The sequence below is a fragment of the Ochotona curzoniae genome, unplaced genomic scaffold (genome assembly GCF_017591425.1).
Source record: "Ochotona curzoniae isolate NIBS_2020 unplaced genomic scaffold, NIBS_Ocur_1.0 contig_1302, whole genome shotgun sequence".
In the NCBI taxonomy this organism is placed as follows: domain Eukaryota; kingdom Metazoa; phylum Chordata; class Mammalia; order Lagomorpha; family Ochotonidae; genus Ochotona; species Ochotona curzoniae.
In genome coordinates, this window is record NW_024465035.1 from 4,406,928 (window position 1) to 4,429,529 (window position 22,602).

General features: G+C 41.5%; 1 protein-coding gene across 2 annotated transcripts in view; it reads right to left on the reverse strand.

Moving 5' to 3' along the window:
* DNAJC13 (DnaJ heat shock protein family (Hsp40) member C13) overlaps positions 1 to 22,602 on the reverse strand; it is a 90,849-nt gene that overhangs the window by 38,907 nt on the left and 29,340 nt on the right. For both annotated transcript variants that reach the window (XM_040962837.1, XM_040962847.1), the window contains exons 10-28: positions 21,815 to 21,981; positions 21,638 to 21,717; positions 21,386 to 21,555; positions 20,954 to 21,053; positions 18,996 to 19,103; positions 18,220 to 18,375; positions 17,092 to 17,148; positions 15,022 to 15,143; positions 13,394 to 13,469; positions 13,048 to 13,143; positions 12,256 to 12,399; positions 10,973 to 11,055; positions 10,354 to 10,507; positions 6,736 to 6,839; positions 6,491 to 6,650; positions 5,489 to 5,551; positions 3,577 to 3,678; positions 1,531 to 1,635; positions 636 to 838 (exon numbers count right to left, since the gene is read on the reverse strand). In XM_040962837.1, coding sequence (XP_040818771.1) covers positions 636 to 838; positions 1,531 to 1,635; positions 3,577 to 3,678; positions 5,489 to 5,551; positions 6,491 to 6,650; positions 6,736 to 6,839; positions 10,354 to 10,507; positions 10,973 to 11,055; positions 12,256 to 12,399; positions 13,048 to 13,143; positions 13,394 to 13,469; positions 15,022 to 15,143; positions 17,092 to 17,148; positions 18,220 to 18,375; positions 18,996 to 19,103; positions 20,954 to 21,053; positions 21,386 to 21,555; positions 21,638 to 21,717; positions 21,815 to 21,981 — 2,250 coding nt within the window. The remainder of the gene's footprint in view (positions 1 to 635; positions 839 to 1,530; positions 1,636 to 3,576; positions 3,679 to 5,488; positions 5,552 to 6,490; positions 6,651 to 6,735; positions 6,840 to 10,353; positions 10,508 to 10,972; positions 11,056 to 12,255; positions 12,400 to 13,047; positions 13,144 to 13,393; positions 13,470 to 15,021; positions 15,144 to 17,091; positions 17,149 to 18,219; positions 18,376 to 18,995; positions 19,104 to 20,953; positions 21,054 to 21,385; positions 21,556 to 21,637; positions 21,718 to 21,814; positions 21,982 to 22,602) is intronic.

Sequence of the window (22,602 nt, forward strand, 5' to 3'; positions counted from 1 at the left end):
TTACTAAAAGACAGATCTTCAGACACAGGATGTTCTACAAGGGGTGGAGCAGGCCAATGAAGCTGTGGAGCTTTTATCAATGAACACTAAGCTCTCATACAGCTGGGAACATGATTGGGTATTTTGGTTTAAATCTATATGGCTGCTTACTACGACTTAATTCCCTTATATAAGATTTCCTGGAAGAACCAGACTTAGTGATCATTTAACTGAAGTTGGTGTTGTCCGACACATTATTGGTGGGAATTCCACCCCCGGCCTCGGGCATAAGCCTTAACTACGCTCAGTACGTCCCAGGCATATTCTTAATCTGTCACGCTACCTAAACACCAACTGTGATTTTAGCTACACCCGTTTCCTGACTTCGCAGGAACACCCTGGCAGTTGCTGCAGTGCCAGCTACTAAGCCTCAATTTTGTGATATTACTTGAAAGTGTTTCAGAGAATGTAGCTTTCTAGTCAGTCAGCACAATTCACAAATTACATTTTTACAAAGTTCCAGAAGGCAAAGCAGAACTCCCCCAAGGTCACAGACATGACTTCTGTTTCAAGTTAGCAGAATAATCCTGTATCACAGAGAAAGCTTCACATCAATGAGATAGATGCTGGCATGGGAACATTCAGTCACATCTTACCTGCTTGGAAAATATCCACACATGGTGATGAGCATGTTCAGTATAAGGGTGGCCAGGTCAGTCTCATTGAGCACAGCCTGCCCACTGGCTAAGAGACACCACTTCAGCTGGGGAATCGACTGCAGTGGCCGCCACCCGTCCATGCCTTGAGCCCAGCACCTGGTTTTTGCGTTCAACATTCCTTTGGTCCACAATTCTTGCATCTTGACAGATGGAAGGCATCATTATTACAAACAGGAAAGTAAAAGAAAAAATTTTAAATACTGCCATTTTTTTCATGGTAAATACACACTAATGTATAAACAAACACCCAAGTTCACTCTTGGAAAGAAGATTTTGCTGACAGGACCTTGGGAAATCAAATTTGGATAATGTAGAACATAACACTGAAAAGATGAGAAAAAGAGGGAAGTGTGAGCAGGACCCAGGTAGGGGCAGCAGAAGGCCTGGCCCTCCAGCGAGCTGTCCTCGGGCCGCACTCTGACCAGCGCTGACACGGGGATAGGACTGCAGGATGGGGCAGGGTTGTACACTAGCAGATGAAAAGCAATACAAAACAGGTAATATCCAGTAAAATTCTGACTACATATTAAAACCTGTTTGTACCACCAGCTTCACATACTCATTAAGATAGCAACTGTTATTACATAGAAAAGTTTGTTACAATCCTAAGTGCCCCTATAATAGCCATAAATTGTTTTTAACAAGGATAGAAGACATGACTGGATGCACGTGGGATACACTAATAGTGCAAATCATCTCATCTCTGGTGTGGAAAGCTAAGCAACAGAGCCCTTGGCCTTGACGCAAGTAACTAAAATCCGCTTTAAAATCTTCTGCATTCCTGCTAACACCAGCGGGCCGGCCGCGGCAGCGGAGCCCTCGCGACACACACCTCATGGAACCCGTACGGGCCGCTGCGCTCCTTGTCTGCATTGCCGAAGTACCACTCCTTCTCACTGTCTCTCTTCATGTCTGGAGCAGCTTCAATTACGTTGCTCTGGGTTTGAAAAAGATGTTAGATTTTTTTCCAAAGAAGAAGTCTAAGGAAGCAGATGTCATAAAACAAAGCTGACAGTACCAATTGGGTACCTACATTCCCCTGTGGCCCTTTGAGAGTTCCTTAACAGTTAATTATTAGATTCCTAATCCAATAGTCAAAACTTATTTTCTTCTTAATTGCGCCTTTGAGGTAAATAGTTTCCTGAATTCTCTGAGCAATTTCAGCTAAGTTCAAGGACATTTACATTCATTGTGATCATCATGAAACTCGCAGGACACTACACTTTAGTGGCGAACATATAGCAAATAATTATATAAACAAACATGCATCATTGGCCTTGAACCACAAAGCCCACAGTACAGAAGTTCTTTAAAGGAAGAGCAATTTTTTCAATAAACATTTGAGATTAAGTAGTTAAAATGCTAACAGGAAAGACTTGGGGATATTAAACATAGTTCTAATAATTTTCTTCACTAATGCTAATATGAATTAAGTCTGGCCTGAAGCTGCTTGCACACACAATGAACTGGAAGCTAACTGGCTTGTGGCTGCAGCTGAGGCTCACTCAGCCTGGCAGCACAGTGTGCAATCCATGCTCAGATGGACACAAGCTGCAGCCAACTGCGCTGTTCCCTACTTCCCACTTCCTGTCTGTTCGTCACTTCCTCTTCCCTAGCTAACACATATAACCTGCCCAGGCACGGGCCGTTACATTCTCAAGTACGGACTACTGTCACTTTCTAGAATCCCAAATAAAGCCAAGTAAAAACTACAAACTTGGCTGCAATTTTTTCTTTTTTACTATAAATAATTCTTAACATTTTCTTATCAATGTTTTAGGAGAAACCTATGGTAGAATTTTTATATGCTGAGTATATTTCATTACAACTCCTTTTTTTATGAGAGACACATACATGGCACGCTCCCATCTACCAGTTCTCTTCCCAAATCATCAGACCCAAGTTTCATCTAGCGCAGGACGGGCACATCTTAACTGGTATCTGAATCGATGGACTAAACGCCTTCCCCTACACAGCATTATTAAATGCCCCCTAATTCAGTTGCAGACTCTATGCAGAGAACAGCAGAATGGATAAGAACATAATGTGAATTCTAACCGCATGTCTGCTCCTTTGGGGCGGAGGGTGAAGGAACTTCAGACAAGGTTTTCAATAAGTCTGTCCCAGTTTCCTCATGCAAATGAGGAAAAAAAGGAATAATAACAGTAATCATCTTGGGAGTCTTTCGGGGAATTTAAATTTTCTAACACCTTCCGTATACCAGAACAAGACATGGCACAGTGCAATAGGATGTAATAAACAATGTAGTTACCACCGTTCATGTCTGATAATAGAAATGGTCACTTCATAGAGTACTGATATCTCCAATTCAGATAAATTCTAACCTGACACCTTGCCTGGTCCCATGGCACCAAACAAAACCAAAACATGATCACCTAGAGATTTAAGCCAGCTACAGAAAGACCCCTTTTACAAAGGAGCCATCGGAAAAGCCCTGCAGGAGACTGCAGCTTTGCTCTCCGGTCTCTTCCAACTCCTCCAGCAGTTCCTCAAGCAGAGTGTATTTCCAGCTCCTGCCAAATGTTGAAAGCCCTAGTGATATACCAGATGACTTCAACTTAATCCCGGAAGTCACAGCCTCAAAAGGAGCCGCCTTAGGGACAGTGAGTTTAAGACAAGCGACCCATCAGGAAAGCTGGCTCATCGTGTCCGTCTGCGATGTCCCTCCGGTGCTTTCACTTTTTTGTGACTATTCCCCCATGGACCATGATTACTATTTTAATTCACTGCAGAAACAGCTTCTTGTGCATATAGAAATACTTCTTTGAACATCTATATGAACTGACTTTGGATTATTTTTATTTTAAAACTGCACTGAAAGAACATTAGCTTGTAAGCCCCAGAAAAGCACACGTACTTGCAGCGGTACTGTGGCTCGGCTGACGTGGAGATGTGCCAGGGTGAGCAAGTCCACCAGGATTCTAATTCCATTGGAATCCATGAGATCCTTAACATTTTTCTGGGAAAAGAAATGTTTACATAATCTAAAACGTTTCTCCCCAATACGTATTAATATCTAAAAGCTTCTCAAAGAACACATTCAGACTCTCCTTGGCAACAACTGACACAGCTGGCATTACTCGCTATTACTTGACTTCACATACACCAGCAAGGCATGACTGCATTACAGACAGATGACGTAAGCACTGCTATTGAAGGGCAGGCACTCGTGGCACAGAGGAGCAAGCTGCTGCCTGGGGTGCTGGATCCTCTACCACAATGCCTCTGCTCCTATCACACCTCTGCTCGGGCTCCAGCCACCTGCCCGGGCCCACTCCAGAAGGCAGCAGGGCCCTGCCGTCAATACACGAGACCTGCTGCATGAGTCTAGCCTCGGATTTCACCCAGGTTCAGCCCTGGCTTTTTTATTTGGGGAATGATTTAGCACAAAATTATGTTTCAGACAAATAAAAACAAAGTAAAATTCTTATTTAAATGCTTTAAAATTAATAATTTAATTTACTTTGGAAGTCAGAGAAACATATAACTCTCCCATCCACTGGTTCACTCCTCAAACCCCAGCCAAGAGGTTGGCCTGGGACTGGGATGGGATGAAACCAGGAAGTCAAGCCTGGACTTGAGCCACCAGTGGCTGCCGTCCAGTGGAGCATCAGCAGGAAGCTGGGGCTGGGACTGGAGCCTGGACCTGAGCCAGGCACCTGCTGATATGGAAAGAGATGCTTAGGGAGCATCGTGACTGTGAGCCAGCGCTCAGTCCTCAGGTATGCATGGAGCAAACAAAACACCGCCAAAAATTCAATCAAGACAGAAATCAAAGCAAAAATAACAATTAACGAATTTGATAACAAACTCTGCTTTCACATTTTGCCAAAATAGTTTTGTTAATGAAGATGATTGTATGTGCATAATGCTCCAGTTCACTTTTGTTATCTTAAAGCAAATCACTTTTTCAAATTTTTACAAATTCTAAAGACACTATAGGTTAAATTATAATTTTCTGAGACTTACAAGTCATACTTCACTTTAAAATACGCTCAGTACTTACTAAAACTGAAAATAAAAGTAGGCAAGTGGGTATTATTAGAAAAAAAATTTAACATTAATTTAATTGGAAGGCAGAAAGAGAGAGATCTTCCCTTTACTGTCCACTCCCCAAGTGGTCACGACAGTGAGGCCCGAACCACAACAAAGCCAGGAGCCAGGACCTCTGTCTTGGTCCCCACTGGGCGGCAGCAGCCCAAAGCAGTTGGGTACACTGCCATCACCTATCAGGAGGAACACAGGCTAGAAGCAGGGTAGCACTTCAACAGAAACTGCCACAAGGCTGGCCCTGGAAAATTCTAAGAAATTTCAGCATCTTCCATTTATAAGTTAATATTATATATTACGGCTCTAAGTTCTTATTGGAAACCAGCATGAAAAAAAAATCTTTTAAAAGAGCATACAGAGAGCTCATTATTTTACATTTGAGAATTCTTTTCATCATCAAGATTTATACTATTAAAACTTTTCATTTCAAGTATAGATTTCAACATTTACTTAAAATCTACGCTATTGGTTTGTTCTGCAAGAGAAATGAATTAAGGAAGCTGTCACTCATTATCCTTCATTAAAACTTAGTATTAGCTTATTTGACACATGCAAGATAGAGGCAGAAGATACCGGGAAAGCTGGCAAACACTTTCCCTCCACAAGTTTAAAGTACACAAAATTTCTGACCTAAAAAGCAAAAGGGAACTATCTCTGAATTATTAACTCAAATTATGCTCATCTCTATGCAAGCACATTTATTAAAAAAAATACTATACCTTGTTAAGGATCAGCTTGTTAAGGAAGAGGATCAATCGATCTCTTTCAAGTTTATCTGTGCACTATAAAAATAAACGAGAATTCAGTCAGAAATGAAGGGGAAACACACCGTCATCTGACAAGGGCAGTCAAGAGCCACAAGAAATGTCATTTTGACCAGTACAATAATTTATTAGCTTAGAAATTAACTTACAGAACTTGTCTAATACAGCTAGAAAGTTAGTCAAAGCTCCTGCATAGATTAATACAGACCTCAAAGGAGATATGTAAAAACTGAAATAAATAAAAGACTCAGTCTAAATGATACCTTGAATTAAGTAAAAATCCTGAATAAATACCCACATAAATTATGTCAAACAGAACGAAGGAGAAAGTGCATCTGCTTACAATACATACAAAGTACTGTAAGTCCAATGGAGTAATAATGGAATTAAATATGGAACAGAATTTAACAATCAGTACAGATTTTTGTTCTAGTTGTGGTTTTTTTTAGTTACATTCTAGAATCTCATTCAGACTCAGCATATAATCCACAAAGCATGAGTCACAATTAAGAAAATTATAAGTATAGAGTAACATTTCTAAGATTTATACGAAGTGCAAACTTCAAGTTACCCCTTTTTTGGGGCGGGGGTGGTTTACTGCTACCTCACCGCCTTTAAACTTAGTATGCCAGCATCATTTCTTATTTTTCCAAAATTGAAAACCACAAAGGTGCACATTTCTTTTAAACATCTGACCAGTTTACCCATATTGGAAAATACACGACAGTACAAGTTCCAAGCTAATTAATACAAAATAAATTGACATGGAAAAATACTAACTTGGTAGTCACTTTGCTACTCAGATTTTTAAAAGAATATAAATCATAGCAAAAAAAAAAAAATCACGTAGAAAGTTAGAGTAACAGTGTACTCAAACAGAATTTAAATTTAGGGTAAAACCTTGACACCTAACGTACTTTGAGCTTCACAGAGCAGCTGCTTCAGACACATCCTTACCCGCTCCAGCATCCCGATGATGTACCTCGTGTCTGCGAAAGGCCCGATTTCTTCGTGGCACCTCCCGTACACGATGGCGAGGGCCTGCAGACACAGGCATTTCATGTTCACCTTGGGAGTGAGCAGGAAGCGGTGATAGAGCTCATTAAAAAACTCATACCTAGATTTAAAAAGAAAAAGTTCACAACAGAAATCAACATGAAACAGTCAAAATTAAATATGGTAGGATATGAAAAATAGCTCACGATCTCTTAATTGATCCACTTTCTTCATTTTCATCTTCCTCCAACAACAATCTCAGGTAATAGTCTCCTATTTTGATTTCCTCTGCCAGGCACTCATATTTAACCTTATTAATAAAAGCAAATTACATCATTTTAGCTTACAAAAGAATTCTGGCAATTTCTGCATTTTCATTTCTTACTTTTTTTTCTGTCACTTCGTTATTATACATGACTTATTCTTACAACTAGCTGTTCAGAGGCCAGTACTATCGTCTAATATGTTAGGCTGCTGCCTATGACAACGGCCCATATGGGCAACACGTTGTTCGAGTCCTGGCTGTTCCACTTCTAATCCAGCTCCTGTACCCTCACTGGCATAGCAGGCAAAGAAAAGAAATATGTGTGATAGCTGGTTAATAGTAAGTATCAAGGAGTAAAATAAAACAGGGAGAGGTAAGGCAGGAAAATGTGCACATAACTGCATGCACCTGTATAGAGGGGCAAACAAGACAGCGCAGAAAGGCCCACTCAACCGATGACATTCAATGAGATCTGTAGGAGATGGGACAACAAATTAAAAGACTACGCAGGGAAAAAATGAGCATAGACAAAAGAAACAGCAAGAAGCAAGACAATGAAACAAAAGCAGGAATTGGTGTTTTCAAGCCCCCCGAGTGAAATGGGAAGCCACAGGAGCGCCGAGGTCTGAGTTCCAGAATAACAACGTGCTTTCATTCACACAGGATGATCCTCCCTCAGAGGGCAGGGGGAAGGACAGAAGCAGTGGCACGAGCACCATCCAACAGAGCAAGCAATGGGCTTCTGGCTACACTGGCAGGAACCCCACACAGCATCCACAGGCTACCCAGACACGCAACACCAGAGAAAAGGTGGCACCAAGGATTCTGACTAGAAAAGAATTCTCCAGGAGCAGAAAGATTGCAGGAGAAGCAGGTTCAGAGGAAGAACAAGAGCAGGATCTTGCAGAAAAGGCCTCGATGCTGAACAGATCATCCAATAACAGGATGCCAAGTCTTAGGTCATCTAAGTAAGATACAAATCTGGGCGGCATCAGCACTCCAGAAAACTTCATTAAACCCATGACACCAGAGAACGGAGGCAAGGAAGACAAAGGAAAAGAGGCCTAAAGACTGACACTCTGCGGGTTCTCAACATCTCGTGGCCAGGAGGCAATGACTAAACAAAAGAATAGAGGTGTGGGACTCACACAACACACTCAAGAAGCAAAGGAAAGCAGGCTTTTCTTGGAGGCAGAAATGAACACAATAAACTGTTATGTGTTTTAGAAATGCCACTTGGTTAATGATGGAAGCCTCCCACACCAGGTGCAGGCTCACATTTACAGGTGTCACATCACTTTAAATCATACACAACCCCACATCACTCCAACAGCATTCCCTGTGGGACATGCATCCCTAGGCAACTCTGTCACCGTGCGAAGATGTACTTAAACAAGCCAAGATGACTACAACGCTACCTGCTGATATCATGTTATGGGATCACGATCATGTATTTGGTGTCACCGAGACATGATGCAACGCAAGACTGCAGGCAGGCTGTTTATGTGTGTATGTGTACAAATATGCGGGTGCGTACATGTCTATGTGTGTACAAATATGTGGGTGTGTACATGTCTATGTGTGTACAAATATGTGGGTGTGTACATGTCTATGTGTGTACAAATATGTGGGTGTGTACATAACTATGTGTACAAATATGTGGGTGTGTACATGTCTAAGTGTGTGTACAAATATGCGGGTGCGTACATGTCTAAGTGTGTGTACAAATATGTGGGTGTGTACATGTCTGTGTGTGTGTACAAATATGTGGGTGTGTACATGTCTGTGTGTGTGTACAAATATGTGGGTGTGTACATGTCTATGTGTGTACAAATATGTGGGTGTGTACATGTCTATGTGTGTACAAATATGTGGGTGTGTACATGTCTGTGTGTGTGTACAAATATGTGGGTGTGTACATGTCTATGTGTGTACAAATATGTGGGTGTGTACATGTCTATGTGTGTACAAATATGTGGGTGTGTACATGTCTAAGTGTGTGTACAAATATGTGGGTGTGTACATGTCTGTGTGTGTACAAATATGTGGGTGTGTACATGTCTAAGTGTGTGTACAAATATGTGGGTGTGTACATGTCTGTGTGTGTACAAATATGTGGGTGCGTACATGTCTATGTGTGTACAAATATGCGGGTGCGTACATGTCTATGTGTGTACAAATATGTGGGTGTGTACATGTCTGTGTGTGTGTACAAATATGTGGGTGTGTACATGTCTATGTGTGTACAAATATGTGGGTGTGTACATGTCTATGTGTGTACAAATATGTGGGTGTGTACATGTCTAAGTGTGTGTACAAATATGTGGGTGTGTACATGTCTGTGTGTGTACAAATATGTGGGTGTGTACATGTCTAAGTGTGTGTACAAATATGTGGGTGTGTACATGTCTGTGTGTGTACAAATATGTGGGTGCGTACATGTCTATGTGTGTACAAATATGCGGGTGCGTACATGTCTATGTGTGTACAAATATGTGGGTGTGTACATGTCTGTGTGTGTACAAATATGTGGGTGTGTACATGTCTATGTGTGTACAAATATGTGGGTGTGTACATGTCTATGTGTGTACAAATATGTGGGTGTGTACATGTCTGTGTGTGTACAAATATGTGGGTGTGTACATGTCTATGTGTGTGTACAAATATGTGGGTGTGTACATAACTATGTGTACAAATATGTGGGTGTGTACATGTCTAAGTGTGTGTACAAATATGTGGGTGTGTACATGTCTGTGTGTGTACAAATATGTGGGTGTGTACATGTCTAAGTGTGTGTACAAATATGTGGGTGTGTACATGTCTGTGTGTGTGTACAAATATGTGGGTGTGTACATGTCTAAGTGTGTGTACAAATATGTGGGTGTGTACATGTCTGTGTGTGTGTACAAATATGTGGGTGTGTACATGTCTATGTGTGTACAAATATGTGGGTGTGTACATGTCTATGTGTGTACAAATATGTGGGTGTGTACATAACTATGTGTACAAATATGTGGGTGTGTACATGTCTATGTGTGTACAAATATGTGGGTGTGTACATATCTTTACATGTGAGTATATATATTTACCCACATCAAACAGAAATCACACACAGGAAGCTAAGATTATCTATCACATTTATCGGCCTTGGTTTCTATCCCACACTCATACCAACACACAGACAGACGGCAACCTGGGCCACGGTCAGAATCAAGAACAAGGAAGGTTCTTTCAATGCGGAAAGAATCACAAGGTCCCAGAAATGAAAAGAACAGATCTGGAATGTATAAGATCATGGGGTCTTCATTAAAAAAAAAAAAGTGTCAGGTACAAGGCCAACTTAATATAGTGAATCAATTTTTAATTTTGTCTCAAGCAAAGATTACATATTTTCAGTATTTTCTTTGTACAATTAGGAGGTAGGGATAGAGCTACAAGTTATCAAGTTATAAAATTTCTAGTATAAAAAACATTTAAGACTCACAGTAAGACTAAATGTAAAATTATTCTGAAAATACTTGCTTTTTAAGAATTAAAATACTGCAAAATTGAACTTTACCTCAAATTCCTGGTGGTTCCAGGAGATGACATTAGCACTACCTAGCTCTCGATCAATATTAAATGTTCTCATTTCAGACTCAAGAGTGTCTCTGAGCTCTTCTCGGGTCTTGAAGTTCCAGATCAGGTTTGACCTAGCATGGTCTTGACTAAACCTGGGCAGGAAACAATAAACATGTTTGTAAAAATCTACAAGTATCACTCACTATTACCTCAAAATGATACTAGGATTAACAAAGCAAGAATAAAGAAAATAAAAATGAAGAAAATAATTAAAAATATGGGAAAATATAAGAATATATATATATATGAAACCAATCTGGATAATTTTTAAAAATAGTAAATGAGATTTTAATTTCTATAATTGCTACTAGTATAAATTCCACTGAGAAAATAATCCTACTGGCAGAAATCAAATTTCCTGTTGAGAATAAGATTACATAAAACTTGTGGCTATAAAATAAACGGAATGAGCAACACTGAATATTACACCCTTACAGACTAGCCACGAAAGAACCCTGTAAGCTGCCTAAGCTATCACTGGGCAGTCCCAGACCGCTCGCCAAGCCCTGCAAGGGCAATGTACCCGTTAAACCACGCTGGGGGGGCCTGGTGTTTACCTGTAATAGAAGAGATCCCAATTTGCTTCTATTTTTATTCTTTGTCTTCTTTTACGAAGAACAACTGGTTTTTGACTAATATTCTGGAAAAGAAATTTCACGGTGCTCAATTTGAGACTATCATCATCATCATCATCATTTTGACAAATAAAATATTCAACAGTTAAAAACAGTGACCTGTTTCAAACATTTACAAGCAATAACACAAAATTCATGGGAATACAGTAAGTGTACAAGATCATGGATTAGTAAAGTGCTATTGAGGCAAACCAGCAACTACAGACTCAAACATCTAAGGAAGAAGGCATCCACATTCAGACACAAGTGAAGTGCAACTTTCATTTTAAAAATTACAAACACACAACTGCACAGCAGGCAATTCAACACATTTTACACCTGTAGCAGAGACTTAAGCTCACCACACTTTGTATCCTGAATTTAATTTCAAAAAGGAAAAAAAAAATTCCCTTCACTTGAACACAGGAAAGGTGTACCTACTTCTCCACCTCTATGACCAACAGTTTAGGCAGTCTTAAAGGTATTTGTTATTCAAATCAATCGATGGTTCCTGCTCTTGGGACAGGAATAGATGTAAAACTTGTAACTGGAAGATATGAAGGAATCTCTCAAGGACGTAAGTGAACTAGAGGTTAAGCAGCTCTGCTCCAAGTCAAATCCATAGTTCTTTCAGATTATGAAAATGTTTGTCATTAGTCATAGAATCATAAGTATAAAGTTGTAGACTTTTGTCTATACTTGATTAAGACAGTGTCAAATGAAACAAACAAGCAAAGAAAATACTAAACCACAAGAGAAGAATGTAAAATGAGTAATACATTCTTGAAAAGAATTATTGAAGAAGCATAGCTCATGGGGCTCGTAAGACGGTTCAACTGGCTAATCCGCCACTTTCAAGTGTCGACATTCTCAATGACCACTGGTTCATGTCCTGGATGCCCCGTACTTGTGGCCCGGGCAAGCAGTGCTGGATAACCCAAGTCCTTAAGTTCCTGCACCCACATGAAGACCCAGAAGCAGCTCCTGGCTTTGCACTGGCTCAGCTCTGGCCATTGCAGTCATTTGGGAAGTGAACCAATAGAAGGAAGATCTTTCTCCTCTCTACAAAATCTGCCTCTCAAAAAACAATAAATGAACACACACCCAGCAAAGGCAGCATAGCACACTTTAGTTCATCTTGACAACACTTCGTTTTCAGAATTTAACTCAAGCACAAATCAGTCTATAACTGGTGCCAGACATCTGAAAGCCGATCATACACTTACCTCCTTCTGTGCAATGCCCATCCGATCCCTCCAGTGCATCAACACTAGGTCCACTTTGTCTTTGGCAAATTTCTCAACTTCTTTAGCAGCTTTTCCAGCTAGTCTTTGCCACTCTGGAACTTTATTAAATTTTCCGTATTGATCCTGTAAATTAGTTAAAATCTATTACCAGCTGTTGACCAGTTTATTTAGAAATTCTAGGTAAAGCTGAGTCACACCCTTTTACCGGACACATTAATGCGGGACACTGGGGTTCAGCGAACCCCTGAGAGGTGACAAGACCCCAGTGGGAGAAAAGCACCGAGGAGAAGACCCTCATTCCATCTGTGCAGTTACTACACCTGTCCATCAGGAGAGATGCTCGGCTTTCGCGGACATCCCGCCTCGAACTATCATTAGTAACTAACACAATTTTATAAGAAAAAAGGCCTAATTAACTTTTCAGTGTTTGTCTTCTCACTAATTTATCAATCTCTTATTATGTGAAAATAATACATAAACTAGAAGCCCATTTTTAAATGTTTCAGTAAGCTGAATTAGAGAAACAATTTATATAAGTACTATTCATAAAATCATGACAAAATATACTAAAATGTGTGTTTTACACTAAAGACAGGTGAATTTATGACGTTTAGAATTCTATCTCAAGAAAGGTGGTATTCACAATAACACATGGGTCGTCAAGGCAGTGGATTCTTCTGTTTCTTTCTTAAACGCTCAGTGTGGTTCAGAGAGGAATCCGACGCAGCAGCCCGCTCAATCCCGAGGCAGCACTCAGGGCGGCCACATTACCATTGCTATCTTCACATTGTCTCGAACGTGCATTCGATCGGCGTCCTTCTCGGGCACCGGGTCCGAGCTGTCCAGATACGCCAGCAAGCCTGACGGCTGCGAGCGGCAACGAAAAACAAAACAAAACCTATTTTCACACACAAAATCGATTTTTAGTCTTAAAAACCCAAACAAGAAAATGTTGTGATTTTGCTACTTAGGGTTAGCAACTATGAGATAACTCTAGCATAAATACCTTCTCAATAAAATGTTTTTAAAAACTGACAGTACAAACAATGTATTCAGTCAACTGTTGCTGGGCAGAAACCCACAGGTGAAAACCTCCTCCGTTTCTCCAGCGACTCACCAAAATGCGTTTCAACAAGTTGGTCGCTGTTGTGTTATCGGCCGTCCAGAGCCCGACTAAGTGCCTGCTTAGCTGTCTGAAAAAAGCAGACGTTGAGAAAGGTTTGCTGCTTTATCTCAGCTAGAACAGAAAGGAATTATTAAGAACAAAATATCATAATTATAAGAAACATATGGTTATAATTAAAACAATCATTTTGATTTAAAAATGATTATGAAAATTAGTATTTTAATATGGAAAACTGAGGCAGTAATCTAAATATTGATAACATTTTGGAATTTTCTCCAAATTAAAATGTTTCTTGAATTAACATGTTAACTGGAAATTCAATTGATTGATTTTAGTTTCCTTGTTTTGTAAGCGGACGTCTAACACAGGCGAGTTAATGTAAAATAGCCAAGGAGATAGCACTATGGGAAACAGCAACTTGTACAGGAAGGTGTGCTGCCAGGAACACAGGACATTTCTGTGTCTGACACTGACAAGTGAAGCAAGCAGAGAGCTTCTAAAATAGATCTCAATACTAGAAAATTAATGGCAGGGTAGCATATTGTGACAGGAATAATTTTGTCATTGGACACAAATGACAAAGAAACGAAATTTACAGTATTAAACAAAGTAGCATAACTCAGCAGTTTTATGCAATTATTTAAAAAGTAAAAAATACTGTTAATCACATGTATGATACATGTGATACAGATGGTTTTTACTAACGTCATAGCAGGCTGCTTGGAGACCTGAAAGGAACCATGAAGACGGAAAAGGCTGGGCCCAGCACGGTGGCCCAGCACCTAAATCCCTGCCTGCATCTGCCAGGATCCCATAAGGGTGCCAGTTTGTATCCCAGCTCCCTGCTTGTGGCCTGGGAAAGCAGGTGAGGACGTTTGGCCCAAAGCCTTGGGATCCTGCACCCAAGTGGGAGACCTGGAAGAGGCTCCTGGTTCCTGATGGCTCAGCTTCTGCCGTTGTGGCCACTTGGGGAGTGAACCAGAGGACATGACATCTTTCTGTATATCTGCCTTTCCAATTAAAAAAAAAATGCCTTTTTTTAAAAATGTAAGGGCTAGAACTCACGTAGCCTGTTACTAAATGACAAGGTTTATATGTTTCTCGTATCTGAATGCTTATTACAAGATGAAGAAGATCCAACAAACAGGTCATTGTTTAAGTTCAAAAGATTTAGGATAAACCCAGTGTAGGCTGGATATATGTTTAAGGTTTTCATTTCTTTTTAAGCAGGAATATCAATTGACCAAAGATATTTAAAAATCAACTCTGCTTTGACACAGTATCATGTGAACACCGGATGGTCACAGGAAAGGGAGAGGGCCTGGCATGTGGTTGCCCCCCACAAGCTTCCAGGTCCTGTACCCACTCGCGGCCAGGAGTCTGGCTTGAAAGCCGCATCACAAGGGAGACAAAGGAAGCAGTTCCCACCCCCTCTTCAAACCACTGCAGGGAGAAGACGATGAGAATCTGGGTACAATCTTCTACAAGGACTGGGAAAGAGCTGAATTACTGTAATAAAAGGGAACATTTGTGTAAACCACTTGTTCAGGTTGCTTGATGTAGAATCTGAATCCAATCTCTAAACAGCAAGTTAATTTATAGCAAATGAAGCGACCTACCTATTTGTAAGCATCCTTTGATCTGAGCTGATTGTAAACATCGCTGTATGCAAGTGTCGAGGTAAGGCACCTTCACTTAGGGCAAGTTCCTGCATTTTTGTAGCAATTTCTTTGTCACCTTCCTTTGGAAAAAGGGCAAGATGATCCCTAAAGCATCAATCTACAGCAAGCTATCACAACTGTAAAAAACTAATCTTACATCTTTACATAAAACAGTTAATAGTCAAAACTAACAGCACAACAGGCAAATGTAACACAGACAGGGCATGGTATAGGTAATTTTTAGAATATTATTTGTCTTTGGCATGAGGTTTAAATATTTTGAAGTGAGTTTACCTTTATGAATTGTGCTTTGCCAGACTGAATACTACGGCTGCATGTGCGCATGCCCAGGGCCAGGTGCTCTGGAGTGTGTGTAGTAACTGCTGCCGCGGGCATTGGCTCTCACTAGTGATATATGCACATGCACTCTCAGGGGGAACATAGTTACTCCCTAAAGTTGATGTAACTATAGTTTTTCAAATTCTGATTTTACTTTTGGCAATGGGTAAGATAAACAGGATTACTAGTCAGAAATTATAAAGTAATGTGGCCTTTAGAATCTTGTCAAAAATGCTCAAAATGTTAATAGAGTATAAAATACAATTATATCAAATGAATGTATGGTACACACACACAGACCATAAACTGGAGCAGATAAAGCCTGCACTGTACTGTGGCATTCCACATGAGCTCCCAAGACAGTAACTTCAAGTATCTGCCAGGATTTAAAGGACCAGAAAGATGCCAACTCCAGGAACTGGCTATGGCTCTGACCTGCACGCTGTCTACCTGAAGCCCAAAGTCAACACTCTGGCTTTTCTTGGCACTTAAGAAATATTTCTGTATATAATGCATAAGTGGCATATACTATATAAATGGCCAGATATTGGTGGATCAGGTCAAATGTACACTTTCATTTGGTCTCATGGTCTCCTTGCCTACTGCAAACTACATAAAAGTAGAAAGAACCTGTACTTACTTTTGAAGTTAAAATTTAATACAGAAGTCCTTAACCACAGCAAAGAAAATCAGCCTTTAGATGTATGTATGCATGCACGTGTATGTATGTATCTGTTAAAATGCAAACACTGGTGATCCGATCCTACTAGTTCAATGTCCACATGCTATTTAAAAGTATGCCAATTTTGTGCTTATTACTAAGTTTTACGTGCCACAGCAGCTACAGTTTTTTGCTATTTTTGTTGTTCTTAGAAGTAGGAGTACTCTTATAATTTCTCCAAGTTGCTACTGTGACAACAGCATGCAAGAATCAGAAGAGATTTCAATCGTAGCTGAAATTCACAGCCGTCATCTTTTCAGGGAACAGAGAAGGCAGCTGGGTGTCATGGGAGGTTAAAGCACCACTCGGGATGCACGGCCCACAGGAGGCAGCGTAGCAGCCTCCAACCCTTTCCCTACCAACGCACCCTCATGCACCTGGGCGGCATCAGAGCACGGCCTGAGGACTTGGGTTCCTGGCTCCTGGCGTCACTCAGGCCCAGCCCTAGCTGTCGTGGGATTTAGAGAGTGAACCACTTCTTCTCTGCCTCTCTAACACGTAAATGAAGCTTTGAAAAGAAAACACACACAGAGGCTAAAGCATCCGCCCTAGAGAACCAGTTACTCCCACCTACAATGAGATGCCCTGATGGGCAATTACAAACGCACTTTGACATGAACAACACTCTGCTGCCATTACCATGTGACATCACTGTTATGAATCAACTTCACTAGGTTTTTGGTATAAAACAGTCATTCAAGATTTCAATATCATCATCCTCATCCCTCAATGAAAAGCAAGAGAGAAGCATACTCTTAATATTTTCAAATAAATAATAATGCAGAAAGGTTTATTTGCTCTATAACTTAAGAATTTCAAGCTCTTACTTTACTAATGAACTTCTAATTAAAGAGTTAAAATTAATTTTCTTATTCAGGTAATTGCACATTTTCATGAAATATTGAAAGGTAATTTTGTTAGCTGATCAACATTCAGTTTAAGTTTAAGATTTCAAACCATTGTCTCACCTCTATTATTGCCTTCATAACCAATCCGGCTCCCTTCACGATGGCCATGGAAGGATGCTTTAAAAGGGCAGGGGGAGGGGGAGGACATCACTGATTAAAAACAATTTTGTCTCAATACCTTTAACTGTTGCTCTTCAGGACAATCTACAGTTGATACAGGTCACAAAATCAGTACAGAATACAGCTCTAAGTCAATCACAATTTGGCTAAATACTCTAGGTATTCTTACAATACAACTTTATAGAAGTAGATATGTAAACACAAGCAAATTATATTAGTAGGAAACAGCTGGCATGTATTTAATAAATGTATGATACATACTTGTTAACTACTTGAATGTATCATATCAGAAAATGACACTAAGAGAAAGCAAATGTAAGGCTTGAAAAAGTTCACAGAAAATACACAATATATTTAAATTTTGTTTTTCTATTAACTTTTCTCATGTTTAGCAGTCTGCTGAAGCTCACCTTATTCAGGGATTAGTAAAGGACCTACTATAGGTTTAAGGAAACAGGGGGGAGATGGTCATTACTTTGAAATTGGAAAGAGTCATTCAAAACAGGGGCTAGTGTGTGGCATAGCAAGATAAGCTACCGCCTGCTGGGACAGCATTCCATAAGGGCACTGGTTCAATTCCTGGCTGCTCCATTTCTGATCCAGCTCTTTGCTGACAGCTGAGAAAAGTAGCAGAAAATGGCCCAAATGTTTGGGCTCTTGTTACCCAGGTGAGGGGTAGGACCTGGAAGTAGCTCCGGGCTTCAGCCCTGCCCAGCCACCCAATGCTGCAGACCTAGGCTGACTGAGCTCCCAGCTCCAGGCTTCAGCCCTGCCCAGCCTCGGGTGCTGCAGACCTAGGCAGAGCTCCCAGCTAAGGGCTTCGGCCTGGCCCAGCCTTGGCTGCTGCAGGCACCTGAGCAGCGGAACAGTACTGAAAGCTGGGTCTCTCTGACGTTCAAATAAATACCATGAGACACTCACACAGGGATAAAATGTCTTAAGATAATATACTAGGCTGGTTTTATGTGTCATTACATAGAAGCATGCATGTAGTATTTTTATAAAACATTCTGATTTTGAAAGTAGGTTTGTTTTAATTCGTATCTATTCATAAAAACACGCTCTCACCTGAAAGAGTTTGAAGAGGGTTCTTCCATTGGACGCCACCATCTCCAGCAGCATATCAAACTGCTGCCCCTCGCTTGTCTCGCTGTAAGGAGCGCAGAGGGCAAAGGTGAGGAAGTCCAGCAGTGAGCTAATAACCAGGGCGCCGGTCCCATGATCCTGCAACAAGCGAGAAACTGCCTTCAGGACACAAACAGAGATCTCAAGAAAACCTCACAGCATTCCTGTTTCCTGTTCTGTGTGTTAGACACAAAGCCCACTTCAGTTTCTCAACATGATGACTCCTAAACAGCTTCTGTTTTTCAGATACAGTGAATCTAACGTCCATCAGCTTCAAAGAAACATAATTAAATCACTCAAATATTTAACTAGGATGGTCCAAATGTGTATGACTAAGGCGAAGCACAAAATCTGCAATTCGCTCATGCTCCTTCTAGATATTATAGAATGTGCATCTCCCAAAATGTTGTCAGTGACTAAGGAATAAGCTTTTGATTGAGACCACTGCATCATATAATTAAATTTTTAAAGAATGAGAAAACAATCTAGAATATGATTATATAAAGGCTCTCCAACGTATTCTTAGACAAATGGAGAGTCCTAAGATAGAACATTGCTGTCAGCAATCAAGTTGAACTGCCACCAACTAACATTTTCAAAATTTTACGAGCTGCAATTAAAACCAAAAAGAAAAAAAAAAGAGTTCACATTATACTTTAAGAATATCTTTCAATAATGGTACACTATTTCCCAAATGTAAAAGTTAAAATACAACTTACCACATGGGAATTAAATTTCTCCAGTAAGTTTTCCAGAAACTTCTTTGAAGAGAGAAGAGAAGCTTTGTTTAGCTGTTCTTGTCTTAAGTCATAGTCATCATGCATGGGCTGTTGATCAAAAACAGTGACAATTCAAAAGTGGTCCCATGTGTTAGGCTCACACACAAGTCATTCACAGAGCATCTGCTACAGGCTGGAAACGTGAAAACCACAGCCTTCAGAGCGCAAGGCAGACAGGAAGCTCGAGACGAGACATGCAGGCAGAAGTGACATCTCCTCCTCAGTCGGATCCCACTTCCCCCACAAAGAGCTCAACGTTTCACTTTAACGTGATTCTCTCACAGGTCAAGACCTCCTTGTAAATTTTATAATTCAAATTAGCAATGATAAAACTGGACATTAAAACCAAGCACTAGAGTCTGGTGCACAATCGCTCAACTGACTAATCCTCTCCTTCAAGCACTGGGATCCCATATGGATGCTGGCGTGTGTCCTAGCTGCTCCACTTCCTGCCCAGCTTTCTGATTGTGGCCCAGAAAAGCACAGGAGGATGGCCCATAAGCCTTGGGTCTCTGCACCTGCAATGGAGACCAGGAAGAGGTTCCTAACTTCAGACTGGCTCAGCTCCAGCCACTGCGGCCACTTGGGGAGTGAACCAGCGGATGGGAGATCTTTTTCTTTGTCTCTCCTCTCTAGAGATCTGCCTTTCCATTAAAAATATGTATTTTTTAAAAGTGCATTCCACCGTGATGGACAGGAATAGGACTCAACATCTGACTTTAACTACTGCGTCTGAGAGGTTTCAGGACAGGTGAAGTTACCTCTCTGAGCCTCACCTCTTTCAGCCACAAACAGGAGTTAGTATTTATGGAACTATTATGAAGCTTAAATGAGACAGCTCATATAGAACATACAGTTAACATACCTTATTATAATAGACTCAACATGCATATATAACACCATTATTATTTTATATCTAGCTACTTAATTCTCTTAATGGATTTTTGGAGTTAATAAAATAGATAAACTACAGTGTACTTTTGGGAATAAAAAGTTCCAGGAGTGCAAGTCACCGTTTCTCTGTTCTATCCCACTAAGTCTGCCTGAAATACTTCCCTGAAGGACAAGTTCCAGCTGGTTCACAGACTGGCAGGGACTACAGTCTAACTCCGTACAAGCCACGGCGTCAGAGCTGCACACTCAGGACAGCGCTGAAACGTCTCCGCCAAGAGCCGAGCTCAGGCTCTCATTTTTTATTTTTTATTACAAAATTTGCTTTTCCTGCCTCTAGTCTGACCTCTAAATTACTCTCTGCAAACCACCAGAGGGAACTTCCTCAAGCTTAGTGCTCAGTACTGCTGCTGTAAGGCACAGCTTGCCAAGCGTCCCTTAACGGGGTAAAAGGCCAGCTCTGTGACGCGGGAAGCCTGTCGTGACTGCACAGCTAACTCCAGCTTCAAAGCTCTAGTTACCCCAACGTGGAACCGAGGGACTGTCTACTGCTTCCTAAATCTGCTTACGGATGCTATTTCCTCTTCATGGAAAGAATTCTCAGAGATGGAAGATCAAATGTAACATCTTCCAGGATGACTGGCTTAGAATTTTTTCACCTTTCTCACTTTCCAAATGAAAATGAAGTACTGCCTTGGAGTGACGCTTGGCCCCAGAGGGCGCAGGGACAGACTCTGTACTGCACGCACAGGCCTCCCTTCCTACCAGCAAGCTGACGGAAGCAAAACTTTGCTTCAAACCACGTATGCATCTAGTACCAAAACACTGCCTGGCATGCAGCCTGTGCTGAACAAAGGTTTTCCGAATAAATAAATCACTATGAGAACCCTTTAGGACAAACAGGATCAAGAACTTCACTGTAAAAGGCAAGGTGAGGTCAGCCTGTGGGCGAATCAAGCCACCAGGCAGTGAGGATGCTCTGCGGTCGTCGGACCCGTCTTACTCACACACATGAGGGCACAGAGCATATCGACAGCCGCGTGGACGACCCCGCTGTGGCTCCTCTTGAGAGCCTTCACCACCTTCACCCCGAGACGCTCCCGGAACCTGCGGCACAGAAGGCACGCGCGTGACAACAGCATGAACCCTTCACCCTGCGCTCCTCTGCATTACACACTGCAGGAGTTATGGAAGTCTGAATGCTACCCTGAGACTTACTAGTTTCATAAATGTGATTTTGGGGAAGACGTTTGTGAAGGTATGTGATACCCCAAACTTGCAGTGCAGTGTGGGGCACACACTCCCTCAGCACCACACCTCTTCTTCCTACTTTTCGTAACACAACAGCAGCACTTCATCACTGTATGAAAAGCACCAAGGATGGTCGGAGGGAAACTGCTCACTATGCACAACTCGAGAAGTCTCCAAAAGCAACTTACTTTGGAAGCTGAGTGAAGGCCAGAAAGCCAGCTTTGGAAGCCACGAGCCTCCTCACCGCCTGGAACTGACTCTCCAGCTCCGCGTTGGAAGCAACCACATCCCCCTCTTGGGACAACAACGCTGTAATGGCATTATTAATCAGTTTTTCTTTGTTTTCTGAGAAGAGACCCTAGGTGAAGGAAGAACATTTCAAAAAAGTTTTCATATCCAAAGTTAACAACAACGAGCAAACTATGACAAATTTATCTTACATCCTGTGTTACTGCATGTAGCACCCCACTGTAGGAAATGTTGGCATTGAACCTGAACACAGCATCTGCAAAGTTGCCATCTGTAAGAAAACAAACATGTTCAAGACTCAGAGGTTTGCATTCCTAAGTTTTAATGACTGTTACAGGATGGAGTGAAACGCGTCAGGGAGCACATACTTGGAGGCGCGGCCAGGAATCTGAGGTGAAGGCTCTCAACCTCCTCGTCGACGGGCACGCTGAGCAGTCCCCACCTCTGGCCTTTGGGAGTTGGCGTCATCTTGACACACACGTCCCGGTTCCCGGATGCTCGGACTCCGTCCAGCAAACTTGCCAGCAGGGAATCTCTAAGGGTTAGCAGAAAGAAGGCTTTGAGATCGGCAACGAAGACGGACCCGATGAGAAGCAGCGCGGGCCCAGAGCCTGTGCAGGCACACTCAGGGGGTCCAAGGGGAAGCACTCAGGGGGAGTCTGGGGCTCTAGGGCCTGCCCCCCCTCCCCGTGCCGGCAGAAAACCCCAGAGATAACGGAACCACTACAGCTAGAGCGCTTCAAACAGTCTTACTCAGGTCTAACTCACAAATCATTAAATGCACTGAATTATAATGTACAGGATACTGATTTTCAGTCAATCTATACAATCATTATTTTCAAAATGTAGTTCTGATGCCCTTTGTGCCCATTTAACCCAACAGCTGCCCCGCCCTTGGCAAACACTGATCTGCCATCTCAACGGTTTAACTTTTTAAAAAGAAATTTTGCAAAAACAGAATCGTCCAATAGGCATGTCATATGTCCTCTTGACCCTTACTGCACAGACAATCCAGCCCTGTCTTTCCGGTTCGGCACCCAAATCCGACAGGCAGCACCCCGCCTCGCCACTGACACCCAATGGACACATCACTTTCCTCTCTTTCTTTCAGGACAGGAAAAATAATACATAATCTACTGTTTAAAACTTCACTCCT